Below are 24,808 nucleotides of genomic sequence, written 5' to 3' on the forward strand. Positions count from 1 at the left end.
TTTTACAGTTTTACCCAATATAAGAGATAGGGATTTCTTAACAGTTTGATAATTTTTGTGACAACCACATATAGAACTTGGTTGATCACCTATACTCATCACAAAAAATTCAGATTGATCCATTAAAAATGGTAGACAAGTTGCTAACAGAAGGACAAACTTACAGATGAACCCATGGCCATGAAAACATAACCTTTAATTATATTATTACATCACATGTTCAAATTTGTTGCACCATTCGGGCAAGACCCTTTCCTGTTTCATCATCACAGTATGATGTTGCCTAAATCGTGAGACACTTAGAAACTCTTTTCTTAGTTTTGCAAAATTTTATTGACTTACACAGAACACTGACCTTCAACTCCACCCAGCACTTGACATGAGCAGAAGTCTCCCAAGGGACTTTATGTATTGATTACACCATGAGAAGCTACTCTATTGACGAAGATTTTTCTTGCGCTGCAATTGAACACCATGGTAAAACTGATTAATTCAGCTTTACAGGCTTTAACAACATGCTCTAATTTTGAATTTCAAGATGGTTGGTGTAGTGGTTAGCACTCTTTTATGATTTTTTGCTAAACTTAAATCTATTATGCTTCTTTATTTTTTGACCTTGAGATGTCAAACCACTTGTGCAATGTAAAGGCTAAGACAAAAAATAAGGAAGCATAATAGATTTAAGTTTAGCAAAAAATCATAAAAAATATATTATTCAAAAAGATGCCTTGAGATACATGAGGGATATTAGTCTTTAGGTTGCACAAGTGGTTTGACATCTCCAGGTCTAAGGGTAAGGAAGCATAATAGATTTAAGTTTGGCAAAAAATCATAAAAAATATATTATTCAAAAACAAGCCTTGCGGTACATGAGAAATATTACGTTGCACAAGTGGTTTGACATCTCCAGGTAAAAAAAAGGAAGCATAGTAGATTTAAGTTTAGAAAAAAATCATAAAAAATATATTATTCATAAAGAAGCATTATGATACATGAGGGATATTAGTCTTTATGTTGCACAAGTGGTTTGACATCTCTAGGTCAAAAGATAATAATAATAGATTTAAGAAAAAAAGGCATAAAAAATCATAAAAAATATATTAATCAAAAACAAGCTACAGATACATGAGGGATATTACTATCTGTGTTGCACAGTTGGTTTGACATTATTCGATGAGCTGGTTTAAGTGCATAATAGTTTTTTATTTTGAATATCAAATGAATGTTGAATATCAAACTGACTTAATACTGGTTGAGAACATGCTGTTCACACAATATACTAAGTTTACCTACTTACCTAGCTATCTCGCACAGCCGAAGCCATTGTAATTTCTGTAGTTCCGCCTTCTCGTCAGAAAAACTACAATCCCAGAATGCCCTGCGCCTTTGGCATCGTTTCTTGTCGACGTGGGAAGGAAGGGAGGGTGTTAGGAGGACTCGGACACAAACAAACGTCCACTGGGCTAATGTCGGGGCTACGTTACCGTTGACCGTGACATGTCAGGTGGATTTGATACATAACTCCATGACATTATAAACATGTGGCTCAAACCTGAAGAGATTCTACTGAAAAACGCCTTCAAGTTATGGCTCACCGAGAAGGATAATGAGTACTTCGTACTGCAAAGGAGACGAGGGTACGGGGAAGGTGGCGGCGGTTTGACAGGTAACGATATTAACCGTTAGCTGACAGCTGCTCACACATTTAAACTACATTTAAAAAAACAACCCCTAAGTAATTAACCGGTTGTACATTAGCTTAGCTAACATGCTGCTTGTCTGTATGTCTGTGTGTGTGTGTGTGAATAGGGCGGGTGCTGCAGACCACTCGCATAGAATTATATATATAAAGAATATCCTCACTGCAACAGGTACAAGCCTGCCTGGAGTCAGTCTGCACAGTGACCATCTGGTTAGTCTGTGGTGAACACCGCAGTTGTGTGCACTGTGTGTGTGTGTGTTTGTGTTTTATCTGGTTTGTTTGGTTTGTCACAGCTCAGAGTTGACATGGAGGTCACGTGGGAGAGGACGCTCTGTGTCCACCACCAGAGGAGTGTCAATGGTCTTTGAGGGCCCTAGGAAAAAGGAACCTGGAGGGGCCCAGCATTAAACCAGAGTAGAGCTATAGCAGAAGGACCATAGTCTCCTGGTGGGGCACCTAAGTAGGACATGTCGAGGGGTAGAGGCCTGACTCTGTGGGTGAATCCTTTTTGTATCAGTGTTTTATCCACACACAGATGGCATTTTTTGGAGCACTGAAATACTATTTTTTGAAAATGGGTCCCAGAGTGGTAAAATCTCAAAATGCCACCTTCACGTAGATGACCATTACACTGCTTAGGGTAAACAATGATGATAATGTAATGATAATACATCAGAATTTTAATAGCGCTTTTCAGGTCATTCAAAGACACTTTAACAAGATAACAAAAGAAAGGTGGTCAGTAATAAATTAATAACGGTAACGAATGTTATGGAAATGCCAATTTGAACAAGTGTGTCTTGATTTGTCTTTTGAAAGTCTGTAGTGAGTCAGAGTTCTGGATGTGTTGTGGGAGGGGCAGCAGTGGAGAAGGCTCTGTTCCCCAAGGTTAGGTGCTTGGTTCTGGTGATGGGGATGGTGGGGGAATGGTGGTGGAGAAGGTCAGTGAGGGGGCAAGGTAATTGAAGGCTTTTTAGGTGATGAGGAGGAGTTTGTACTGAACATGGAGTTGGACAGGGAGCCAGTGGAGCTGTTGGTGGATGGGGGTGGTGTCTGGAGCGAGTGCAGGTGAGTAACCAGGCAGCTGACTTTTGGATGTATTGCAGTTTTTGGAGGTCAGTAGAGGGAGTCTGGAAGCTGTGAAGGCATGGATCAGTATTTTTGCAGTGGGGTGAGAAAGGAAGTTGTGAAAATGGGCAATGTTCCGGAGGTGGAACATTGCCCGAATGATGTCCTGTTGATGATGCTGATGTGGGATTAAAAGGAGAGGATGGAGTCAATTATGATACCAAGATTACGCACTGAGAGCGAGGGAGTGACATTATCACTATCGATGGGCAGAGGGTAGGAGAGCTTTTGGTCCGGTGATGAGTTCCGTTAGGGGTGCAACGGATCAAAAAACTCACGGATTGGATCATTTATCGGATCAGCAAAAAAAAAAAAAGACATGACAAATAACATAAGTTTTGTCTTTTTGTTTATTAACAGTTTTAAATTATTAAATTAAAATATATAAATGCTGTGGTGATAAGTGGTTGTTGAGCAGCCTTCGTTTTCACTCCTGTCAGTTAAACACCGGGGTGATGTCGCTTCAAATGTGCTTCAAATGGGCCATGCTTGATGTGTTTCCACTGTCATATGGCTTTCTTGTGCCACAGTGCCTACACACCGTCACGGTTTTATCCACTAACCTCTTTCCTTCATCATTATGTTTGACAGGGAAGCCAAAATGCTCCCATACAGGGGATTTAAATGACGTGGGGCGTTCAAGCTCCTCCGTTCCTCAGCTCGCCATGACCACACTGTGTGTGGACTGAACATGCGCACAACTTTTTTTTTTTCATAAATCGATCCGTGGATCACGTGTGTGCCGAACCGAAGATATTGATCCGAACGGATCACGGATCAATGATGATCCGTTGCACCACTAAGTTCTGTTTTGTTGCTGTTGAGTTTTAGGAAGTTATTGTCCATCCAGATTTTGATGTCAAACAGTGTGATGGTGGAGAGAATGACTGGGTTGATGGATTTGGTGGCGATGTTCAGTTGAGTATCATCAGTGTAGCAGTAAAAATGGAGTCCATGGTGGTATGATGTGTCCAAGGGGTACATGTAAAGGATGAAGAGGAGGGGGCCAAGCACCAAGCCTTGAGGGACACCAAACCAGGAACTCATGCGCCGATTGACATATACCAGGCCGCGTTCTCTGAAATTTGTTTCCAAATGGGGTGTATTGGATCAGAGTTTTCATATTGGCATGTTTACATGACATATTTTTACTCTGATCAGGCTTTAATTCTGATTACTTATGTCCATTTAAACATAGCTAGTGAGTGTACCCTTAGGTCCCCAGTTTCAGCTGAACCCCCAGTGAAATTCTAATTGAGACAGCCTGTTGTGTTATTCCAAGTGCTTGACATTTCTTGATTGAGTTGTGCTTTTGAAAATCAGTGTGATCCGATGGTACAAAAGAGCACTTTTCAAACCACCAGTGATTTTGTAGTTTCACTGTTTCTAACCGTATAGCACACTGTGACAGCCTTTAGGTAACTAACAGATAATTGCAGATAATGAATGGTGTTCTAGCTCAAGACATAAGGACCACTGCCCTGTCTGGCTGGTTTAATGATAGTGGAGTTTAAGTGGTACCTGGTGGTACATAGCATGCTGCACTTGAAGCCCCCTCCACAGAGTCCGTTTAGGTCTTTTATGAGCTTATTTCTGTCCTTTGTTGTTGCTCTACACTGATGAAAACATACATTTTGTGAATTGTGCCAGATGTCTTTGAAGCCTTCACGTATTTAGCAGCTCACCAGTAAAGCATGATGATGTGAAGAGCTGATCCTTGTTCAGAATCAGGAGGCATCCCAGTGTAATGCTGATGCAGTGCAGCAGCGACCTTGTTAATTATTCATGGAGGACATGTCAGAGAGAAGGTGTAAAGGTAACAGATTTAGCTCATTTTAGTTGTATGACTTCAACATAGCTTTAGAGAGCATTCTTTTCAACTGTCAGTATGACTGTTGCCAGTAGGTGGCACAATGACTGGCCTCGCTCCTAAACTTTCACATTCATCATTAATATCAACGTGCTCAATGTTTCCGCCACCATTGATTTGGAGTAACGCTTGTCTGAGTCTTGTTCTCAAAACGTAAAAACCAAGCTGAAATATCTGCGCATGTGAACGATCTGTCGCTCGTCCTCCATGAACCGGCTAACACTTACCACGCCTGTGGGGACTTCCTTTATTTATTTTTTTTAATCCAGTTTATTTTTGGCTGTTTATTATAGTCATTATTCATCTTCATCTATTGTTTACTGAATATCAATACATAACAAAACAAATGCTTTTATTTGTATCTCTTTATCATAGGTGACATCGTCATCACCATATGCAGCAATATCATGCGGCCCTAGTAGATACAATAGGGCCTTGTACCAATCTGTACCCGGGCCCTAAATAAGGAATCAAATGTTTTCTAATACTGTAAAATAAACTAAAATACCAATCAGTGGAAGTCATGCTCCGGTTGACTGTTTATATGAACACGACGATTGCCATATACCAGCCTTCTCGTTCAGAATGAAAGTGCTTGACATTTCTTGATTGAGTTGTGCTTTTGAAAATGAGTGTGTTTATTCCACCAGACAAAGGAAATTGTGAATGAATATAAGTCACTGATCCAAAACAAAAAAGTCAAGTGGTCAGAGAATTAAGCCTTTAATGAAACTTTATTAGATTTGTTATTTGTTAAATAATGTTTGATTTATTTTTTTGTAAGTATGGTTGTGTGAGGTATTGACACATAGTGCTATGTGAGTTGTGTGCGCCCCCTGGCTCCCTGCACTAAAGTCCATAGAGATAATCAGTATTTTTAGCTCATGGGGATGCAGGAGCTACTAAAGGGAATTGTGTGCAGAGTTGGTGAAGTAGAACAGCCGCTTGATTGACCAATTCCTCCTGTGATGTGACAGATGTAGTTGTGAGGCTGCTGAGCCCGGAGGACAAGTGTCCTTCTTTCTGAGATCACTTCATTTATATTATACTTGGTGTTGGGCGGTATGGCCAAAAATTTATATCACAGTATTTTTCTAAATTTCAACGGTTTCACAGTATAAATGGTATTTTTTATGCATGAGCATGAATGAGTGAGAGAGTAAGAGAGATGTGTAGCTGAGCGTGTGTGTGCGAGTGATCACCCTGGGATTCCACTGAATGAGTATACGTTGCAAGCGTGTCCGTCGCGGCATCAGAAGTGATACCCATCATCTTTAGTCAAGTGGTGTGTCATATCATGAAAAATAAATTAATACTGGTTTTATCCAGTATTAATCCAGTATACCGCAGTATACCAGTATAACTGGAATATACCAGGTATATTCCAGTATACCGCCCAAAACCAATTACACTTAAAGGTTACTTTGGAATTTTTGATCAATAACAACAAAAAAAATCCTGCGTACTTCCCCTTTAATTTCTTGAGTATCGTATATGAATCTGAAATTTGTCTTTCTGATTTTGTCACGTGTGTAGGTCATGTGTTGCAGGATTAGTTAAAAATAAGAATGTGCATGTATGTTACAGGCCTCCTGGTGGGAACACTAGATACAGTCTTGGACTCCACATCTAAAGTTGCTCCCTATCGTATTCTACATCACACACCTGACTCCCAGGTGTACTGGTCGATAGCATGCGGTACGTCCCTACAGTTCCATCTTATTCTGGCAAACATTGCCATAGGCCATGTTGAATCTCATCAATTCAATGTCTGTCATTGTAGCAAAGTCTAGCTAAATCTGTCATAATGCATAATGAAGCCTCAATTTTAAATTGGTAAAATGAACAGTGTTTCTTTCATAATAAAAGGATGTTCCAGTTTATCAATTATTTATTTTAATTATTTATATTTGTGTGATTTTTCTAACCCTTGATATTTTTTGGTCAGGTGTCACAAAAGAAGAGATTGTTCAGCACTGGGATTGGCTACAACAGAACATCATGAGGACACTCTCTGTTTTTGACTCCAGCGAAGACATCACCAGCTTTGTACAGGGCAAGATTAGAGTAAGTCTCCAAAGGACATCCATATTTAACTGAGGGCCCCCCCAGTAATGGGTTTCATTGGCCGTTTCTCAATATGCATACTTCTCTGTACTTCTCTGTATTTGTACTCCTGTACTTGCAAAACGCCATCAGCCTCAGTCCTAGTACTGTTCCAATTCACAAGTACGTGAGCAGCGAGTACGGTTCTCATACCTGGCTCCACCCGTTTTACCAAGTATGCATCGAGTGGTGACTTGTGTGTACTTGGGAAAGCCCTGTATCCCAGAATACATTTCACCGGGGACATAGGGGCAGAGAAACAAATATAAACCTGAAATAAATCTTTTTCTGTGTCCTGGAACGCAGTTTTAAGATAATTTGAAGCGAGATATAAGTCATTTAGAATTCAAAAATATGGTTTGTGTATTGAGATATGACATATTTTTAGTTTGGCAGCGATGTTGTCGGAGGTGATGCACAGAGCAGTGTTACGGTCTGTCCTGTTGAAATGATCCGCTAGTTCAGATGTCTCTGTCATTAGAAGCTTGGTGTGATCAATAGATTTTGTTGATGTGTTATTTTGTTTTTTATGTAAAGGTTTGACCTGACAGTTTGAAAGTTTGTATAGTATTTATGTTTTATTTATTTTAACTTTGAACATTAGATTGATATTTAAGTTGCACTGGACATTGTATATGTATATATACTGTAATATGTATATATGTATATATATATATATGTGTGTGTATATATATATATATATGTATACTGTCATTTTATATATACTACTCTACACTGCTGTAATATATCTATTTTTCACATGGTACTGTATATTTTAATACAATTAAATAAATAAATTAAGTTAACATTTAAAATATGAAAATAATAGCAATAAATATATAGGGAAGGAAGTACGCTGCTGTTCCAATTGCAATGATCGTATTTCCGTACTTGGCGAGTATGTACTCCAGTCGTATTTCCCAAGTACATCCTTGCATACTTGGGTATTGAGAAACGGCCACTGTCTTCCAAAGCACTGCACTAATCTGTTAGTTTTTTTTCCGGCTACTTTGGGACCTCACAACATGCTCTAAGTACACCAGTGGTAGTGTATTTGCTGTTTGGAAAAGTGATAGCAAACAGTTGCCTACCTCATATACACACAAAGCAACATTATATTATTAGGAGTAATGTACGGAAGCGTAATGCTGCCACACATACAAAAAAAGTGGGGTGCCCAGTATAACGTTATAACGAGAAACTATCTCGTTATATGAGAAACTATCACGTTATTTCGAGATAAGATTTATAAGAAACTTATTTTCGAGATAAGTTTTCTCGTTATAACGAGAAAACATCATCAAACGAGAAAACAACATAAATTTGGGTTGCAAGGCCTTAGCGATCGTGAGGTACCAGCTGATTGTGCGCTATAATCCATTGCATGCCGACTGGATAGAGCACCGCCCTTTTGGAGCCGTTCATTCCTATGAAGCTAGGTTCATAGGAATATTTCTTGGTTGTGCAGTCCATAGAGCATGTGCAGTAGTGTTACTCCCATAATGCCTCTCAGCTATGTGAACAAACATTGAACACAAGCCCCTCAGAACTTTATTGCCTAAATGGGCTGGGGGAAGTGCCTGGTTGGTGCAGGGGCCATATTATTTCCTGTATCCTGAAATTAGATATTTATAAAGTAATCATTATTTAATTTTGGTCGTAAAATCATGTTCTAAAATTGATAATCAAATGTCTGTGATCACTGTGATGTTAATGTTAAAGATGGTCATTATGGGTTGGATAAATCCCCTGTCCTAATGGTATGTTCCAGTGGTGCTGGACTAGTAGTGGGTTTTAAAAATTCTGTCATTTTAATTTAGATTTTTTTTTTTTAAATGATAATGATATATAGTCATTCTAATAGTATTTAATTTTCAAAAACACCCAGACCACAATAATATTTATAGAGCTTAAAGAGGGAGGCCACTAAAACACAGCAAATATGAACGATGCAAAGAAACAGAATCAGACAGTCACAATTAGAATGTGAGCAAACTATTTACAAAAAATGAAACTGAAGTCAGGTGACCTTCTGTAGCCTGCCCTGAATGAACTCAAACCTTCCTCCTGTTCTGCAGGAACTAAAACTCTGTACTCGCTTCAGTGTAAACAAACACATCAAGGGAGAGAAAGACTGCTGCAAAGTGGATTTGTCATTAGGTTCTGTGTCTTTGTCTCGGACGGACAACTTCTCCGACGTCTTAATGTTGTTCTAAAGGCTGAAAGCATGCTCTGCTGCTACACTTGAGACTGGAATCACTAGCGCCACTTCAGCTAGAGTTTTACAGATATGCAAATTGACATTATCGAGTAGTTAAATTATTTTGCATAAACAGATGACACACTCACTGAAACGCAACACATTTGCTGAAGGCGTGCAGCAGAAGCCTGCAGCAGTGAGCAGGTTGCAGTGTCACATGACCACTAGTGGGCCTACGTGATCACATGATCCTCACTAGCATCCTCCCTGCCACACAGGGTAGCCGCATGTGGTAATGCTAATTGTTGTATTAGTTGCTCTTGTTTGTATGTTGCACAATTTGCCCTAACAGCAGAGCATCTGAATGTTTACCGAGAGTTCATTGTTTATTCACTGTAGTTCAATTTTAAGTCTTGGTCGTGGTCATTGATATCATATGTAAGAAAGAATAATGATTTAAACAATTAAAATCAAATTTTCATTACTAATTATCATTATCGTCAAAATCCCAATAAATATACAGATGTTTTTGCCTGTATCGCCCAATCCTAGCTGCTAGGCCAATTTTCACAAGCTGTCTCTATATATCATGTGTTAGGGTCTGATTGCTGAGGAAGGGAAGATGTGTCTGGTGCTGGAGGAAGATCCTGAGAAGTTCCGAGAAGCACATCTGAGGTTTGAGAAATGGTTTGAGCTGCCAGCGGAGGAAAAACTGGTCACGTATTACTCCTGCAGCTATTGGAGAGGCAAAGTACCATGCCAGGGCTGGCTCTACCTCAGCACTAATTTCTTGTGCTTCTATTCGTTCTTGCTGGGATCTGAGGGTAAGACTTTTGTTAGCATAAACTCAGTTGCCACTTTTCTTGACCATATTGACTGGTGACAATACTGTAGATGTATGTGTAGATACTGCATTGGTTGCGCTGGCTTTTTGCAGCAGAATGTCAGTGTTACAGCCATGTTGAGATAACAGTAACATTTCAAATGCTTTTGATAGATCTATCATATTATTTGATATATCTTTTGATAGTTTGTCTATATTTTTATAGCTGTGAAAGCTTACAGCATTTAAATAAAATCATATGATATGGTATAAATTAACAGTATAAAGTATGGAGTGTGCTATAATACAGTATAAATTGAGATATACTGTAGTAGTGCTACATCAGTACAGCAAAGTACCATTACAACTGTTCTATAAATTATTTACATGTATGATGATATTAAAGAAAGTAGTGAATGGTATAATAGTACCCTTGAATGATAAAAAACAAACAAACATTAGATTGATAATATTAAATTTATAATATTGTGTAACTAAACACTTAACCACTTTTTTTCATGTGTAAACCATTGTATATGGGTATCTAGTAATGCTATTTGCTGATCCAGGTGCAAATCTTTAAAGTATTGAGATTATACATATTATGATAAAAAATCTACCGCCTCTCTGGTCAAACACCAGCCACTGCATTCAAATGAACTTTTTTAAATCCACTCTTTAACTTCCCCTTGTCCAACCACCGTTGGCTTGTTGACCCTTTTATCATTCATCAGCCAGAGCTTATTATTTGTAACGCAGGTTTTTACAATTCCTTATGACAGTGAATTGGTCTTTAACTAGTCATTGAAATTATTTCAGAATGATTGTTCTATGTAGTTCTCCATTGAAAAGACTCTTTAGTACTACATTAAATGTACTGTACTCACTATCTGTGATGAGAAACAGCATAAGACAGCTGTCACTTAACATTAACACAAATAATGCCAGTGGGGTAAAAAGAAAAAACAGATTTTAGCCATTAAACAAAAGGCTCGCTACACCACAGAATCTGTACCTGCACCAAAGTCCATAGAGAATCATGTAATTTTACATCAGGTTACGTTGAGCCATAAGCAAGTTCTAATGAGTTATTCTGTGACTTTCATGTTTGAAATCCACAGTGACATGAAAAAGAAGAGTGAGCTGTTTACAAATTTAAGTTTCTAGTTAGAAAATGCTGTAGCAAAGCTAGTGTAGATTTTAGGAGGCAAGTGTTTTATTAAATGGCTAATAATGTTCCACTTACATTGGAAGTTTTACTGAAGTCTTCAACTCTCTGGTAGTTGTGTCCCCTGAGTTCACCATATTCCAGTTAAGAAGTTGGAAAAAAACATGAGCATGTCTCGGGCTCAGTGGTCATTTTGTAAATGATAATGACACATAGTCCATCCATCATAGTATTTAATTTTGAAAAACAACAACTTAGAGATGCACCAAAAATTCGTGAACCGAAACTTATCGGCCTAAAATTGCCAACAAAGGCATTTTCAGTTTCTGGCCGATAGACTTTTATCACCAAAACAAAACGACTGAAACACGGACGTTTGTGATGACGCATGCAGACCAGCAGGCGCCTGTCTATTCCCGCTTAGAGTCTGTCCAAGATCAGTTTGGAACACAACAACATATGAGTACATGGTGGAACAGCACCTATTAAATGCTGGAAAATTAAAAAAAAATTAAATTTGTTGCATACAGGGCAGATTATAAACTCCCCACGACATTCACTTCACACCAGAGAACATTCTCTCTCTTCTCGCCCCTTCGAGCAGTTGACTAAAAAGATCAGCTCATCTGATGCATCCGTTATCAGATGTTCGACGAGATCTCACTAAATATTTTCAATTGATTTATTCTTTGAAGCATGAATATTAAGCTATATACATATCTATACTATAATATACTATAGTTGCAATGCCTTGACTTTAATGAGGTTCCAGCCATGACAGCAAAATTAGATTAAAAAAACATTGGCACAGAATTGGCATAATAATTTCTTTCGGGGTTTAAGTTTTCGGCCAAGTGATTCCTGATTTTTGCAGAGGGAGGCCTCTAAAACACTGCAGCAGGATGTCTTGGCAAATATGAACGACGCAAAGAATTACACAGACATGGTCACAAGGCCTCCAGTCAGTAGCTCTTCTTTGGGCGGTCGGCACCTAAATAGTGAGAGGCATTGAGTACTGTGTCGAGGTCGGAGATAAAGCCCAGATGCTCTGAGGGGATTATTTTTTCATTTATATACATCGCTAACTCCGTTAGGTACTCTGTGTGCAAAATGGAGAAGCCCTGCTCATCTACCTGCATCAGTATATTTAATTGTACAGGATTACTGCTGCCAGCACCACTGTTAGAGGCCGTTTCACAATACCCAAGTCTGTACTTGCATATTTGGGAAGTATGTACTTGGGAAGTTTCACTCAAATACATACTCGCCAAGTATTTTCATTGCAATTGGAACAGCAACATACTTCCTCCTTCTACTGTTTGAATGGCGCCATAACTATGACCAACAGAGTGGTGATAAATTAACTTGTGAAATACTTTATTAAATGCATATATATAAAAGCTTTATTAGATTACTAGATTACTCGATTAATCATGAAAATAATCAATAGATAAATCAATTATGAAAATAATTGTTAGTTGCAGCCCTAAAAGCAAGCATCCATGTCTCAAGCTGGTTTTAGTGCAGGGGGTCATCACAAACTCTGTGTCAGTGCCTCATACAACATTACTATCATTTCCACTCTGCAGTGAGACTGGTCATCTCTTGGGATGAGATCTGGAAGCTGGAGAAGACCTCTAACGTTATTCTGACTGAGAGTATCCACGTGTTGGCTCATGGAGAGGATCACTACTTCTCCATGCTGCTGCATCTTAATGAAACCTTCCTTATCATGGAACAGCTGGCTGACTATTCTATCAAGCGCCTTTTTGATAAAGAGGCATACCAGAAAGAGCCAGCACTCTCTGACCCTCTGCAAATCACCAAGAGGTACTGTCTTTCATTTCTGCTTTGCATCATCCAGTTTGCTCTGGCTACTGGCTACTCACTGGAAGAAGTTTTTCTGCCTGGAGACAACACTGGTTTCAGTTTGATGAAAAGCAATTTACTGTTGTTGTTTAATTTGACAAGAAGTTAAGATATTATCCAAATTTTGATATTGAAGTTTTAAAATCATTGTTTGTAATTTAAAAACAAATGCTTAAATGTGCTTAGATAATAATAATAATATAGTAATGCACCAGACACATCACTTTATATAAAATAATGTAACTCTAATGGCTTCAAATGAAAAAAGGAAGCCCACCACACCATCTACCCACCAACCCATAAAACAAATAAAACAAGAGACTCAGAGTTGAGGAAACACTAGAAATAAAATAAATAAAAATAAATTAATTAATAAAAGAAAAATGGTAATCCAGAATATACACTAAAATTAATATAATAATTACCCTAGAAAATAAGTACAGTAAATGTACTAAACATGTAATTTGACATTCATGTAAGTCACATTCAAAAGTATACAGAAAAATTATGAAATACAGACTTAAATAATAAAAATATATTATTTAAATAATGTCTGGGTTAATCTGGATGTGAGTGTCCTGTGGCACTGTTATAGGCAATATTAGTCATCGCTGCACTGTTTTCTTCACCATGCTCATTGCTCACTCCTGCCCTTTTCAGTGCCTTTCTAAAAATGACAAGTGTGTGCATACTTTATAAAACACAGAAACAGCATAGATACTGTACATATTGTACACTGTACACGTTTGTTGTGTATCAGGAAGCGGCGATGGCGGTGTGTGTGGGGGTGTTCGACTTTGTGTTGTCTCATGACATTATTTCCGGTCATCTGTCCTCCACAGAGGTCTGGAGGCTTATGGAAAGAGTGCACAGTTCCGGACATTTTTCAGGCTTCCAAAAGAGGAAAACCTGTTAGAGGTGCATGAGAGCTTCTTGTGGGTGCCCTTCAGCCACTTTAACACACTTGGCAAGATTTGTCTGTCTGAGAACTACCTGTGTTTTGCCAGTCAGGATGGAAGCCAATGCCATATCATTATCCCAATGAGAGAGGTAAAGTCAGAGGACAGTTTTACTAGATCATCAAGTTGCACACTGATTGTTTACTGATGAAGAGCAGTGAAGGGGTGTTCTGCTAATATTGCCATCTTCCAGGTTGTTAGTGTTGAGAAGCCAGACTCCAGCAGCAGATCCTTAACTGTGTGTGTGCGTGGCAAGAGGGCGCTGCGCTTCTCTGAGGTGCGGGACTACCAGAGGCTCGCCAACTCAATTCGTAGCAGGTGTGGCATCAGTGCCAGCCCTCAGCACTCTGTCTCGTCAGAGGTAACAGGTTTTAACAGTTATAGATCTTTGCTGTTCCTTCTGTAGATCTCAGTACTTTCTGACAGTGAAAAATGTTTTTTTAATCTCCAAGGTTATACGAGGAGAATGTCAGTCACTCATCAACCATTTTGAGGACAATCCAGAAGATGTAACTCTGATGGTGGGACAGAAAGACAGCAGCAAGGCTGTAAGCACCGAGGCTCTGATGACTGTTTTCCACCCTCAGGATGTTGAAAACCTCGACCCCAAGATGGTAATTACCACATTTGTGTTCAAATTCATCAACTACCACAAGCAGTGACCTTATCTGATTGAATTACCTTTCTCTTATGGTTGGGCAGTATCCAAATTTTGATACAGCAAATTAAATAGTTGTCTGGTTTATAAAAGGTCAGAAAATGTTGAAAAATGTTCATCAGTGTTTTCCAAACCTTGAAATGATGATGTTTTCAAATGTATTGTTTGTCCACGAACCAAAATTATTCGGTTTTATTGATTTATTTCTTATTTAGAGCAAAGAAACCAGAACATGTTCACACTGAAGTAGCTGAATTGTTGCAACCCTAACTAGTTTTTACTAACTACTAGTAACAATGCAATGGGTACTGTTTTTTTGTTACCCTGAGATTGTTTATTTTTAAAAAATTTTATGGCTGCCAAGTGATCAAAACAACATTAATTGCAGAATTTGTTATGATATGCGTCTCCTCTCTGGAGGTTTTATGATGGTAATGAAACTGATACGTCCCTTTTTTAGATACAGCAGTGTCGTCTTTATACTGTCTGAATTTTTTTTTTAACTATGCACTTTTTGAATTGGGCTGTGCAGGTGGATGTTCAATCAAAATTGTGGGTGATGTGTACCATCTGTGTGTTTGACAGCTCAAAGAAAAGATGAAGGAACAGTCGTGGAACATCCACTTCTCTGAATATGGACGTGGCACAAGTATGTTCTTCACCAGGAAGACGCGGGACTTGATCGTTCGTGGCGTTCCTGAGGCCCTGAGAGGAGAGCTGTGGATGCTGTTTTCAGGTAACATTCATCTCTTCATGTCATGTAAATGATATGCCACGTCAGTGATTTGCTAAGAAAGCTGTATATCACTGAAAATGTGCATTCAGTTGCTCACATAACATAAATAATGACGTTTCTGATCACTGTAGCATCTGTTTTTGGACTGCCTCTGCAGGAGCTGTGAATGACATGGCCACTCACCCTGGCTATTACACAGAGATGGTTGAACAGTCTCTGGGCACAAGCACTCTGGCAACAGATGAGATTGAAAGAGACTTGCACCGCTCGCTGCCAGAGCACCCAGCCTTTCAGAGCGACACAGGAATCTCTGCTCTACGCAGAGTCCTTACTGCTTACGCCTACAGGAACCCGAAAATCGGTTATTGCCAGGTATTTTGACTACTACAGGTTTGTTTTTAAGTGTGGGTGTATCACACATATTCAGTGCTGGCTGCAAAGAGTGAGCAGTTTACACACTGAAGTTTTTAAACATTTAACACTATTTATTAAATTTGAATGTTTTGACAAATTTATGTGGATTAGTTTGATTAAATACAATTTAAAAATATTATTTTTGAAACAAAATAGATGTAAATACTTAATTAATAATATGAGCAACTACAGCAAAAGTTGTTCTTTGTGAGTGCATGTTCCAAAGGACATTTCGGTTAAGTCCTGCTGATCTGATTGACCACTGTTTTTAAATAAAACACATTGGCAGAGTACATTTTGGTCTCACCTCACAAAAACTGTAGCAACAAGTCTATGGATAAACGGTAAACAGTATTTCGTGTACGACAGGTTTACTGTGTAACAAATATGACAGGGGACTTCAGGGGGTGTTTGTGTTGAAGGCTCACCCCACTGAATGAGTTCTGACGACAAACAAATGGAACACACCATATATAACATATACGGGTGCTTTAAACCAATAGAAAACCATTCAAAATGTTCTCTCCTCTTTTCAGGTAATCTGAAATAGTGTTTTAAAAATTGTTTTCTTATCTTCAGGCCATGAATATTCTCACCTCAGTTCTCCTGCTCTATGCTAAAGAAGAGGAGGCTTTCTGGCTCCTGGTAGCTGTTTGTGAACGGATGTTGCCAGATTACTTTAACCGTAGAATCATTGGTGAGGGGGGAAACAATAATTGTCATTATGAGTTTCTGTTGATTATTTGTTGTTTAATTATTTCAGAAATGAACTTGCGCATCTTTCTGTTAGGTGCTCTGGTTGACCAGGCTGTTTTTGAAGATCTGATTCGAGAGAACCTGCCCCAGCTGGTGGAGCACATGACAGACCTGAGTTTCTTCTCCTCCGTGTCCCTGTCCTGGTTTCTCACTCTCTTCATCAGTGTCCTGCCCATAGAGAGTGCCGTGAACGTGGTTGACTGTTTCTTCTACGATGGCATAAAAGCCATTCTGCAGCTTGGCCTGGCTGTGCTCGACTACAACATGGAGGCCCTGATCAGCTGCCATGATGACGCAGAGGCTGTCACTATCCTTAACAAGTCTGTGTGAATTCAATCAGGAGGTGACTGATGACATTCAAACATTATTATTCTGGGAATTCATCTCTTTCTGTCTCTTATGCTGTTTCTTCAGATTCTTTGACAGTGTGACAAACAAAGACAGTCCACTGCCTCCAACAGTGCAGCAGGCATCAGTGGGCAATAATGATAAAGCATCACGCATGAAAGTAGATATCAGTGAACTGATCCGAGAGGCCTATGAGGTACTGGCTGCTATTTCAGTGTCATACTCAGCGATGTTGATGATGATGTGATGGATTATTTAATTAGTTTTGCTTATTTACAGAAATATGGAAACATCAGTGCAGAGGAAGTCGAGAGCTCACGCAAGAGGAACAAACTCTATGTGATCCAGACACTAGAAGATACAACCAAACAAAATGTTGTAAGTGTCTGTTGATTTTGAGTAAGTGTAATTATTACATTGTCATGATGGCTTTTAAGGACAAATGAAAAATCTTTTTTCAGATTCGAGTGGTGTCCCAAGAAGTCAGATTCAGCGCTTCACACCTCAATGAGCTCTATAATTTGTTCAAAGTGAGTCACCAAAAATGCTTCAGTGTCATTCAGTGGTCGTGATGGAAACAAGAACTAGACAGGTTCTTCTCTCTCGCTCTTTCGGTCAGAGGCAACATTTCCTCTGCTGCTACTGGACCATGCAGAGTCCAGCTCTTCTTCATCATGACCCCAGCCTGGCATATCTAGAGCAGTACCAGTTAGGTTTCCAGCAGTTCAGTGTGCTCTTCTCTCTCCTGGAGCCCTGGGGTTTCTGCACCACCAAGAGCACACTCTCCCTGTGGGTCTTCCGCCTGATAGACGAAAACCAGGATGGCCTCATCAACTTTAAAGAGTTCTGCTTTGCCCTTGGTAGGTCCAGATTTCGTCTCTCCTCTGTTGCAGTTGTTAAAAGTATTTTTAAGCGTACTGACATTATAGTCAGTGCTGACTGCACTGTGATGGTCACAGCATTGAATACGTGGCTGCCAGTAGGGACACAAAAAACGTTGCTGGTCTACTGCTGTCTCGTTTGGCAAGTTTGTGTCACTGAGGTAAAACTCGATAAATTATTTCAAACACTGGTCACAAAATCACACGTTACTGATGGAGGCAGCTGTGGATTGAGAACCTACACTTAATGTAAAGTGTCTGATTAACTTCTGCATGTTTTTGGATTGTGGGAGGAAACCGAAGAGCCCGGAGAAAACTCACGGGAGAACATACCAACTCCACACAGAAAGGCTCTCAGCTGGACCGGGTCGCAAAGCTGAGTCTTTATGCTGTAAGGCAGCAGTGCTAACCACTACAAAGTGTGTAGTGAGAGGTTTACAAAGCAGCACAAGCCTCAGTTTTGTCAAGGTTCTTATAGATATATAGGAATAGATTTAATTAGGTGAGCCTTTTGTTGAATGGCTAAAATCAGTTTATGATTGTGTCCCTGCCTGCAGCCATGTTTTCAGTGAGAGTAAGCCTTTTTGTCTCAAGCTGATTCTTGGTTCAGGGGGCGCACACATAGTGTGGTCAGAGCTGATCATTGTGTCAGTACCTCACTTCAGGAAACCTATCCCTTTAACTTAATCATTTCCACTATCTGTGCATTTCTTCTTCCACAGACACGTTGTACTGTGGATCTTTCACAAATAAGCTGAAGTTTCTCTTCAAGCTGCACCTGCCTCCAGGTGAGTGACTTACAATGTAGCAGCATTTTTCATGGGAGGGATTTAGAGTCTCATGTCAGTGACCTGTCTGTGGTCAACTACCAAACAAGATTGTTTAGTGTATCTTCAGCTATCTTCACAACATATTGTTTTTCTTTCACAACATATTGACAGTGATGATTCAAAGTTCAAATGTACTAAATATGTTTTGGCACAGGTTTCTTTACAGTCTCATAAGGTAAAAATTAGTCTCTTTAGCTTTCTTTATATATATATATCATATAAATATATATATATGTATGTATATGTATAAAATAATAAATAAATGATCTTGTCCATTTTTCATGTCTGTTGCCCATAACATTTTGGCTTCACTGTGCTGTGCATTGTGGGTTTTTCCTCTTTCTAAACCAAAGTTTGAAGAAGAGGCAGAAAAGTAGGACAGACCTACCTCTCATGATCTTGGAGAGGGAGTCCATGTCAGGGCCTGATTGTGGGAGGAGGACAAATGATCATGAAATGAACTCATGTGGTGTTGAGTGCAAAAACACATTACATTAGCCTAAAGTTCAATCAGAGAGGAAGGAATACTTACTCAACTGTGCATTGATTGGTTTTTAGAGACATTTTGTTCCTCTTCATGTAACAGTACAGCTCTGCTTTAGGCTGCAGTGTTATCTGACTTACAGTACGTGTCACTAACCACACTTTAAAAAGTTATACGTTTAGATGGACATTTTAATTTGTTGCTAGCGGTATAGAAAAATCAGTTGAATCAGGCAGGTCTGTCATGATCAGAAGCTGAATGTCATCAACATGACATGACTGTCAGATACACAACAGCAATGGTGTCATAAGACTGTGCTGCTAATTCTACACTAAGCTGTCAGGCAGATACTGCTGGCTTGTGAGGCTAGCCAGGCATACTTACTGACACGCGCACACACATGCACACACACACACTCACACACACACTTTAAGTTGTGGGGGTTGGAGAACAGCAGTGCATCACTTCTCAAATAATCATGGCGTGAAATCACAATTATACAATCTATTGCAGCACTGGTAGATGGGATTGTACTGAAATGTATCTCATAAAGCTTTGGTTATCTCTGCTCCTCCCAACTACCTGTCACTGACGTCATACATACACATAAGATAGGTTTCCATTAAAATATATATCACACATTTTCTCTGAATTTTCAAAGATTTGTAGTAAGTAAGTAAGAGCGCAAATATGTCTTTCCTTCAACTGCTGAAAAAGCCAATATTGGGAGTTTGTTCTTCAAGATAAGCAGGTGGTACCATAATCTGTGTCAACCTCTGATGGATTATGACAAGGATTAAGGTGCAATGTGATGACACCTTAAAAAGAGCAGTATATTAGGTATTTTTCCAAAATGTCCTCTTTTATTCACTGTAACTGTTTCCATTGCACAGATTCATATATTATTTTTTATCAATTCACAAACTTTTCCACCAGAACCGATGTTCATGCCAGATCTGAATGGGGCCTTTAATTCCTTCCTCTATCACTCTGTCTCTTTGTCTTTCACATCTGTGTTCTCTAGCTTTTACAGGCAGTCCTTTGCCTTTAAAGGAGCAAAGAATCCAGAACTTTGTTCCAGCGACTGAAGATTCTTCTCACTTGAATAGACTCACTGGTTAGCCTCTTTAATCTTTCTTTTCCCTTTAAACTCAAATTTCACTTTTCCGCAACTCATTCATGCCTCAAAGTTTGAGTCTGTAATTAGTTTTTGAAACTCTCGTTTTATGTTATTTGTAGAAATCGCCCCCCCCCCCTATTTCCCTATAAAGTTGGTGGAGAGAAAACAAGACAAAAAACATAGACCTGACACAATTCATCCTGCTTTGTTAAGACGTCACTAAGATATACACATCTGAACTTGTTGAAAGAGACTGAACCATGTTAAAGTTAAATTGCCACCAAATAGTGGAGTGTTTGATCAAATGTTGTTAAAATGCACTGACTTTTGACCATTATAAGAGAGTTAGATGTCTTAAAAAGTAAGTAGACAGGAAGCTGCTAACAGAAGGACAAATTTACAGATAAACCCATGCTGATGAAAACATGACATCCTTGGTGGATTAGTTAGCTAATCCTACATTTAAAACACAGAGATGATGAAACAAGCCCGACTAACATACGTAGCACTGTACAGGCAACTTAAGCATCATATTACTGAGCTAATCATGAGCTTAAAAGAAAGGAAAAAGTCCAGTGTCTAAAGTGCAGACTGTGATCTTTTTACTTTTTAGAATTCCAACTAAATGAAAATAAAAAAGTGTTTCAACAAATTACGGACTTGAGCTTGAAAAAAAATGCATGGCTTGTTCTAGGCAGTGTGTTCACCTGCTGCTTATACATTTTCAGCATTCGATCTTCCAGAAGATGGGGTGATACGTAAAAGCCCAGAAAGAGGTAGAGGAAAAGTTGACCTGCAGGCCTACCTAAAACAATGGCAGCATGAGATCCTGAAAAAAGAGGAAACCATCAAGGACCTACCCCGTATCAATCAGGTAATGTTGTCCATGTTGTTTTTACTGACTGTTTTTGGTCCTGAACGGGCCAAAAAGATTAAAGGGATAGTTCAGGTTTTTTGAAGTGCTGTTGTATGAGGTACTGGCACACTGTATGAATGCTCACTCTCAGTGAAAATCTATGCCAGTTTATAATATGTAATATTTTTACTGCTTTATTCTAGTGTATAGAATAAATGTATTCAGCCTGTTCTGACTGGTATACTGCTCTCTCCCCTGCACCAAAGTCCATAGAAATAAGAAATCACAGACTTTTTACCACAGAAGTATTTGATCCACTGCTGCCTCCATCAGTAAGTTCAGTTGTGTTTAAAAAAACTTAATAATTTAGATTCATCTAAGTGACACAAACCTACCAAATGAGAGAGCAGTGGACAAGTAGCTCCTGTTTACCTGTGAGTTAAAACACTGATTTTCTCTATGGTCTTAGGTATGGGAGAGTAGTTTTAGTCAAAAATAAAGTGTTTTACTATCAGGTACTATCGCTAGTGGAAAAGCAAAATAACCGTGCTGTGCTGAGGCGAGGTGAGTCGTGCTGGTGGAAAAGTGCCATTACAGCAAGATAAAGCAGTAAACATATTATTTATGTATTATAGACTTACCTGGTGTAGATTTTATTAAGTGAGTCTTTGCTGAAGTTGCTGAAATCTGTTTTTCCTTGTGTCTCATCTGGCAGACAAGTTTTCAAAAGCTCTTACAGCACAATAATCGATTTTGTTTAGTAGCTCATATAACTACACTTCAAAAAAGACTGCACTATCCCTTTAAAGCTTCACATTCTCAGTATGATATGATGAGATGGTAAGCTACATGTGCTTGTTCTTCTTTCTCAGACTCAGTTCATTCAGTTCTCTAAGACCCTCTACAACATATTTCATGGCGATCCAGAGGAGGAATCTCTTTACCGAGCTGTGGCTCATGTGACCAGCCTTCTCCTGAGGATGGAGGAGGTGGGGCGGAGGCTGCAAGGGCCCAGCAGCCCACCAGAATCTGCAAAACCTACTAGTGCCTCTGCCGTGGAAGAATCTTCAACCGAAGAAGCCTCTAGCACCCCAGAGAGCGCAGACTCCCCCAGCTCCCCCAACAGTCAGGAAGCAGTGGAGGTGGAGTGGTCGTTTTCGTTTGAGCAGGTCCTGGCTTCTCTGCTAAACGAGCCTGCCATAGTCAGCTTTTTTGAAAGGCCTTTCGACTTTCAGACCAAACTAGGACAAGTCAAGGTCGCCCAGCTGAAGCTCAAAGTAAATAAGTGAACGGATGCAAGGGATACTTTGCTCCTGATCCAAACCTAGTCATTTATTTCTCTTGGATATAGGGCAAAGGGCAAGGCGACTGGTGCATACATCAAAATTCCAGATCGTGGGCGTGTGTGTGTGCACAGACCCATTTCAGGCTGCTGTTCCTCAGATTTAATTATGCATTTTCAGCCTCGCTGACGATATTCGTTCTCTTATGTAGCCTCTGATTATTGATATGATATAAATGTAGTCTAGTATTTTGTCCCTTCATGCAGCGGTGGACAAACATTATCATTTTGTATTCTGAAAACATGACAGACCAGTGTGTCATCATGCCCACTCAGCTGTCTGTGATGTCACGCACCACAACTATTGACTGGGACGCAGTGACACAGGAACATTTCCCCCTGGATGTATTGATATATTTTATCTTTAAGATCAGTGTTCACTGCTGTCAAGTAAAACGTCCTGTAAATGCTAATGTGTCCTGTGACTGCAGTGTCTCCTGCTGAGTGTAGCCTGTAAATCAGGGGTTCTCAAATGTTTGGAGGCCGGGGGACTTCTTACTGGGGAGATAAAAATGTTCCATCCCTTTCATAATCCCAACACTGACTAAACATATGCTCACTGCCATTTGTTGTAGATGCTGTAAAAACACTGCAGTGTTGGGTTTTTAAGCAGATAAACAGAGTTATTCTGCAGTGCATCATGTCTAGCATCTCTAAGGATGGTTATCAAGAGTTGGTACTAAATAGGGATGATCAGTTACCGTGACTTCATAATATATTACATATATAAAAAACAATGATTGCATTTATAAAAAAAAATTGTAATCCAATTTTTTTTGGTTGCTCACGGTTCCTTATTGGTCAGTACAAATATGTCACTAGGGACACAGGTGATTACATTTGACGTTGCACTGCATTGTTCACTCTCTAGCAAAAGTTTGGTCTCACTTTGCTAAATTCTGCTAAATTGCAACAACTTCTAACTTATGTAAAACCATAATCATGAGGGTGTTGCCTTATTTATCGTTAAAAGATTTACAGCTTGGTTTAAACAGAAGTAAGAAGGACACTTACTATTTTTCTCCTTGCTCTCCAATACACCTGTGTTTCAACATGCTCGGATGAAAGTGTATCAGTATCTGTAATAATAATAATAATAATAATGATAATAATGATATTCCTGATAATAAGTCCAATGTCCAGTTCCCTTTAAACAAACGTGACTTCAGTGTCCAGAGTGAAGATTCATGTCTTTGATTGCAAGTGTCTGTCTGCAACAATCTTCAGATTGAAAGACTTTATCCATGCAGTCACTCGATTCCTTTGTGCTGTGGTCACACTGGACGCACATTTGCACATTGTATAATAGTTGTGCTATTGGTGTGTGCATCCATGTCTATCGCAGACTAACCAGGTAGACTGACTACTACACTCACTTTATTCTTAGCTTTTTATTCTTTTAAACCGTCCCTGTAGATAAAACTTCTAAACACAGATTGGTCATTGTATTTTCCAACTTAAGCACCATTTGCACTGCCTGGCTTGGCCAATGTGACATGTGCATCTATTTGCATCCGTGCATTGCCGTCATATGTACATTTGCAAGTAAAATGTTGCCATGTCTGGTGTGACTGCAGCATCCTTACAAAGTCATGAAAAGCTTTCATGAAAGCATCCAGAAATCTGAATATTTCCTGAGTAATGAGGCATAATTGAATTGTTCTGCCTTCCCCTAATCTTTTGGGTGGTGGACCCCCTTGTGTCCCTGACCTCACTTTGAGAACTACCGCTGTAAATGTCTGCTTTTTGTGTGAAACACCAGCTTTTTTCAATGCAGATGCAGAATAAACAGTTGCACAGCGAGGAAGGATGAGCTGAAGCCAGTGTCTGGAGTCAGACATCTGAGGAAGGATGTCACATGCAATCTGTGCAAACACTTGGAGATTTAATGATGGTATTTTGCATTTGCAGCACCATGAAAGCATTCTGTACCAGCACACAGCACTCATCTGTGTCCTCCCTCAGTAGCAGTGCTATAGTCTACATCTATAAGATGACAGTGCTGCTGCTGCTGCTGCTGCTGCTGCTGCAGGGAGAGCTCTCCTGTGTCATCTCAGAATGTGCTGTGACCTTCACAGTGCTCATGTAAATGTGGCGTGTAACACTCTAGTATAGGCATTCAGTTCAATCGTTGATGCATTATTATGTTAATTAGGCTAGTATTGACAATGTAATATATGAGATATAGTGGACACAACTAAAACCTTTAAAAGGATTGAAGGATATTTTAGTTTCTATCAAATCTCAGGGTTCAATTTGTGTAAAATAAAAGGAGAAAAAAGGGATATATTTTTTGACCTGCAACATAATATATGATGTACGAGTTATATATATATACTGTATATATATATAGAGAGAGAGAGAGAGAGAAACATAAGTATAGAGCATGTGTAGCATAGTTACAGGCATTGCCACTTATGCTAAGAGCCGTAATTACTGCTCGCGACAAAAAAGCCAGATTTGATTTCCAGTATTTCAGTTGTTTTCTTCATTTCTGTGCGTCTTAAAGTTCTCTTTGTTTCTGTCTTTGCCTCTATCTCAGTGAATAATTTGCACAG

The 24,808-nt window shown here is 39.3% G+C and overlaps 1 protein-coding gene across 2 annotated transcripts; it reads left to right on the plus strand.

The window, feature by feature from the left end:
* The first annotated feature begins 1,415 nt into the window (after positions 1 to 1,415).
* Positions 1,416 to 23,055, plus strand: tbc1d8b (TBC1 domain family member 8B). Of its 2 annotated transcripts, XM_058627981.1 has the most exons (20): positions 1,416 to 1,666; positions 6,288 to 6,398; positions 6,649 to 6,767; positions 9,605 to 9,830; positions 12,587 to 12,827; positions 13,709 to 13,916; positions 14,019 to 14,186; positions 14,278 to 14,439; positions 15,069 to 15,219; positions 15,377 to 15,591; positions 16,213 to 16,330; positions 16,424 to 16,709; positions 16,804 to 16,933; positions 17,017 to 17,115; positions 17,199 to 17,267; positions 17,357 to 17,597; positions 18,341 to 18,406; positions 19,957 to 20,049; positions 20,781 to 20,926; positions 21,781 to 23,055. In XM_058627981.1, the coding sequence occupies exons 1-20, from the start codon at positions 1,540 to 1,542 to the stop codon at positions 22,195 to 22,197; spliced, it is 3,393 nt and encodes a 1,130-aa protein (XP_058483964.1). In that variant the 5' UTR covers positions 1,416 to 1,539; the 3' UTR covers positions 22,198 to 23,055. The 2 variants fall into 2 exon arrangements, with proteins under 2 accessions (XP_058483964.1, XP_058483966.1); XM_058627983.1 differs by lacking the exon at positions 19,957 to 20,049.
* The last annotated feature ends 1,753 nt before the right edge of the window (positions 23,056 to 24,808 follow it).

Source organism: Solea solea, chromosome 4 (assembly GCF_958295425.1).
Source record: "Solea solea chromosome 4, fSolSol10.1, whole genome shotgun sequence".
Lineage (NCBI taxonomy): Eukaryota > Metazoa > Chordata > Actinopteri > Pleuronectiformes > Soleidae > Solea > Solea solea.

Excerpts from the sequence above, each read along its gene's own strand:
- tbc1d8b (XM_058627981.1), top strand. The coding sequence starts at position 1,540 with ATGTGGCTCAAACCTGAAGAGATTCTACTGAAAAACGCCTTCAAGTTA. Across the intron at positions 12,828-13,708 it reads CCTCTGCAAATCACCAAGAG|AGGTCTGGAGGCTTATGGAA; the intron begins GTACTGTCTTTC and ends TGTCCTCCACAG. Across the intron at positions 14,440-15,068 it reads AAAACCTCGACCCCAAGATG|CTCAAAGAAAAGATGAAGGA; the intron begins GTAATTACCACA and ends TGTGTTTGACAG.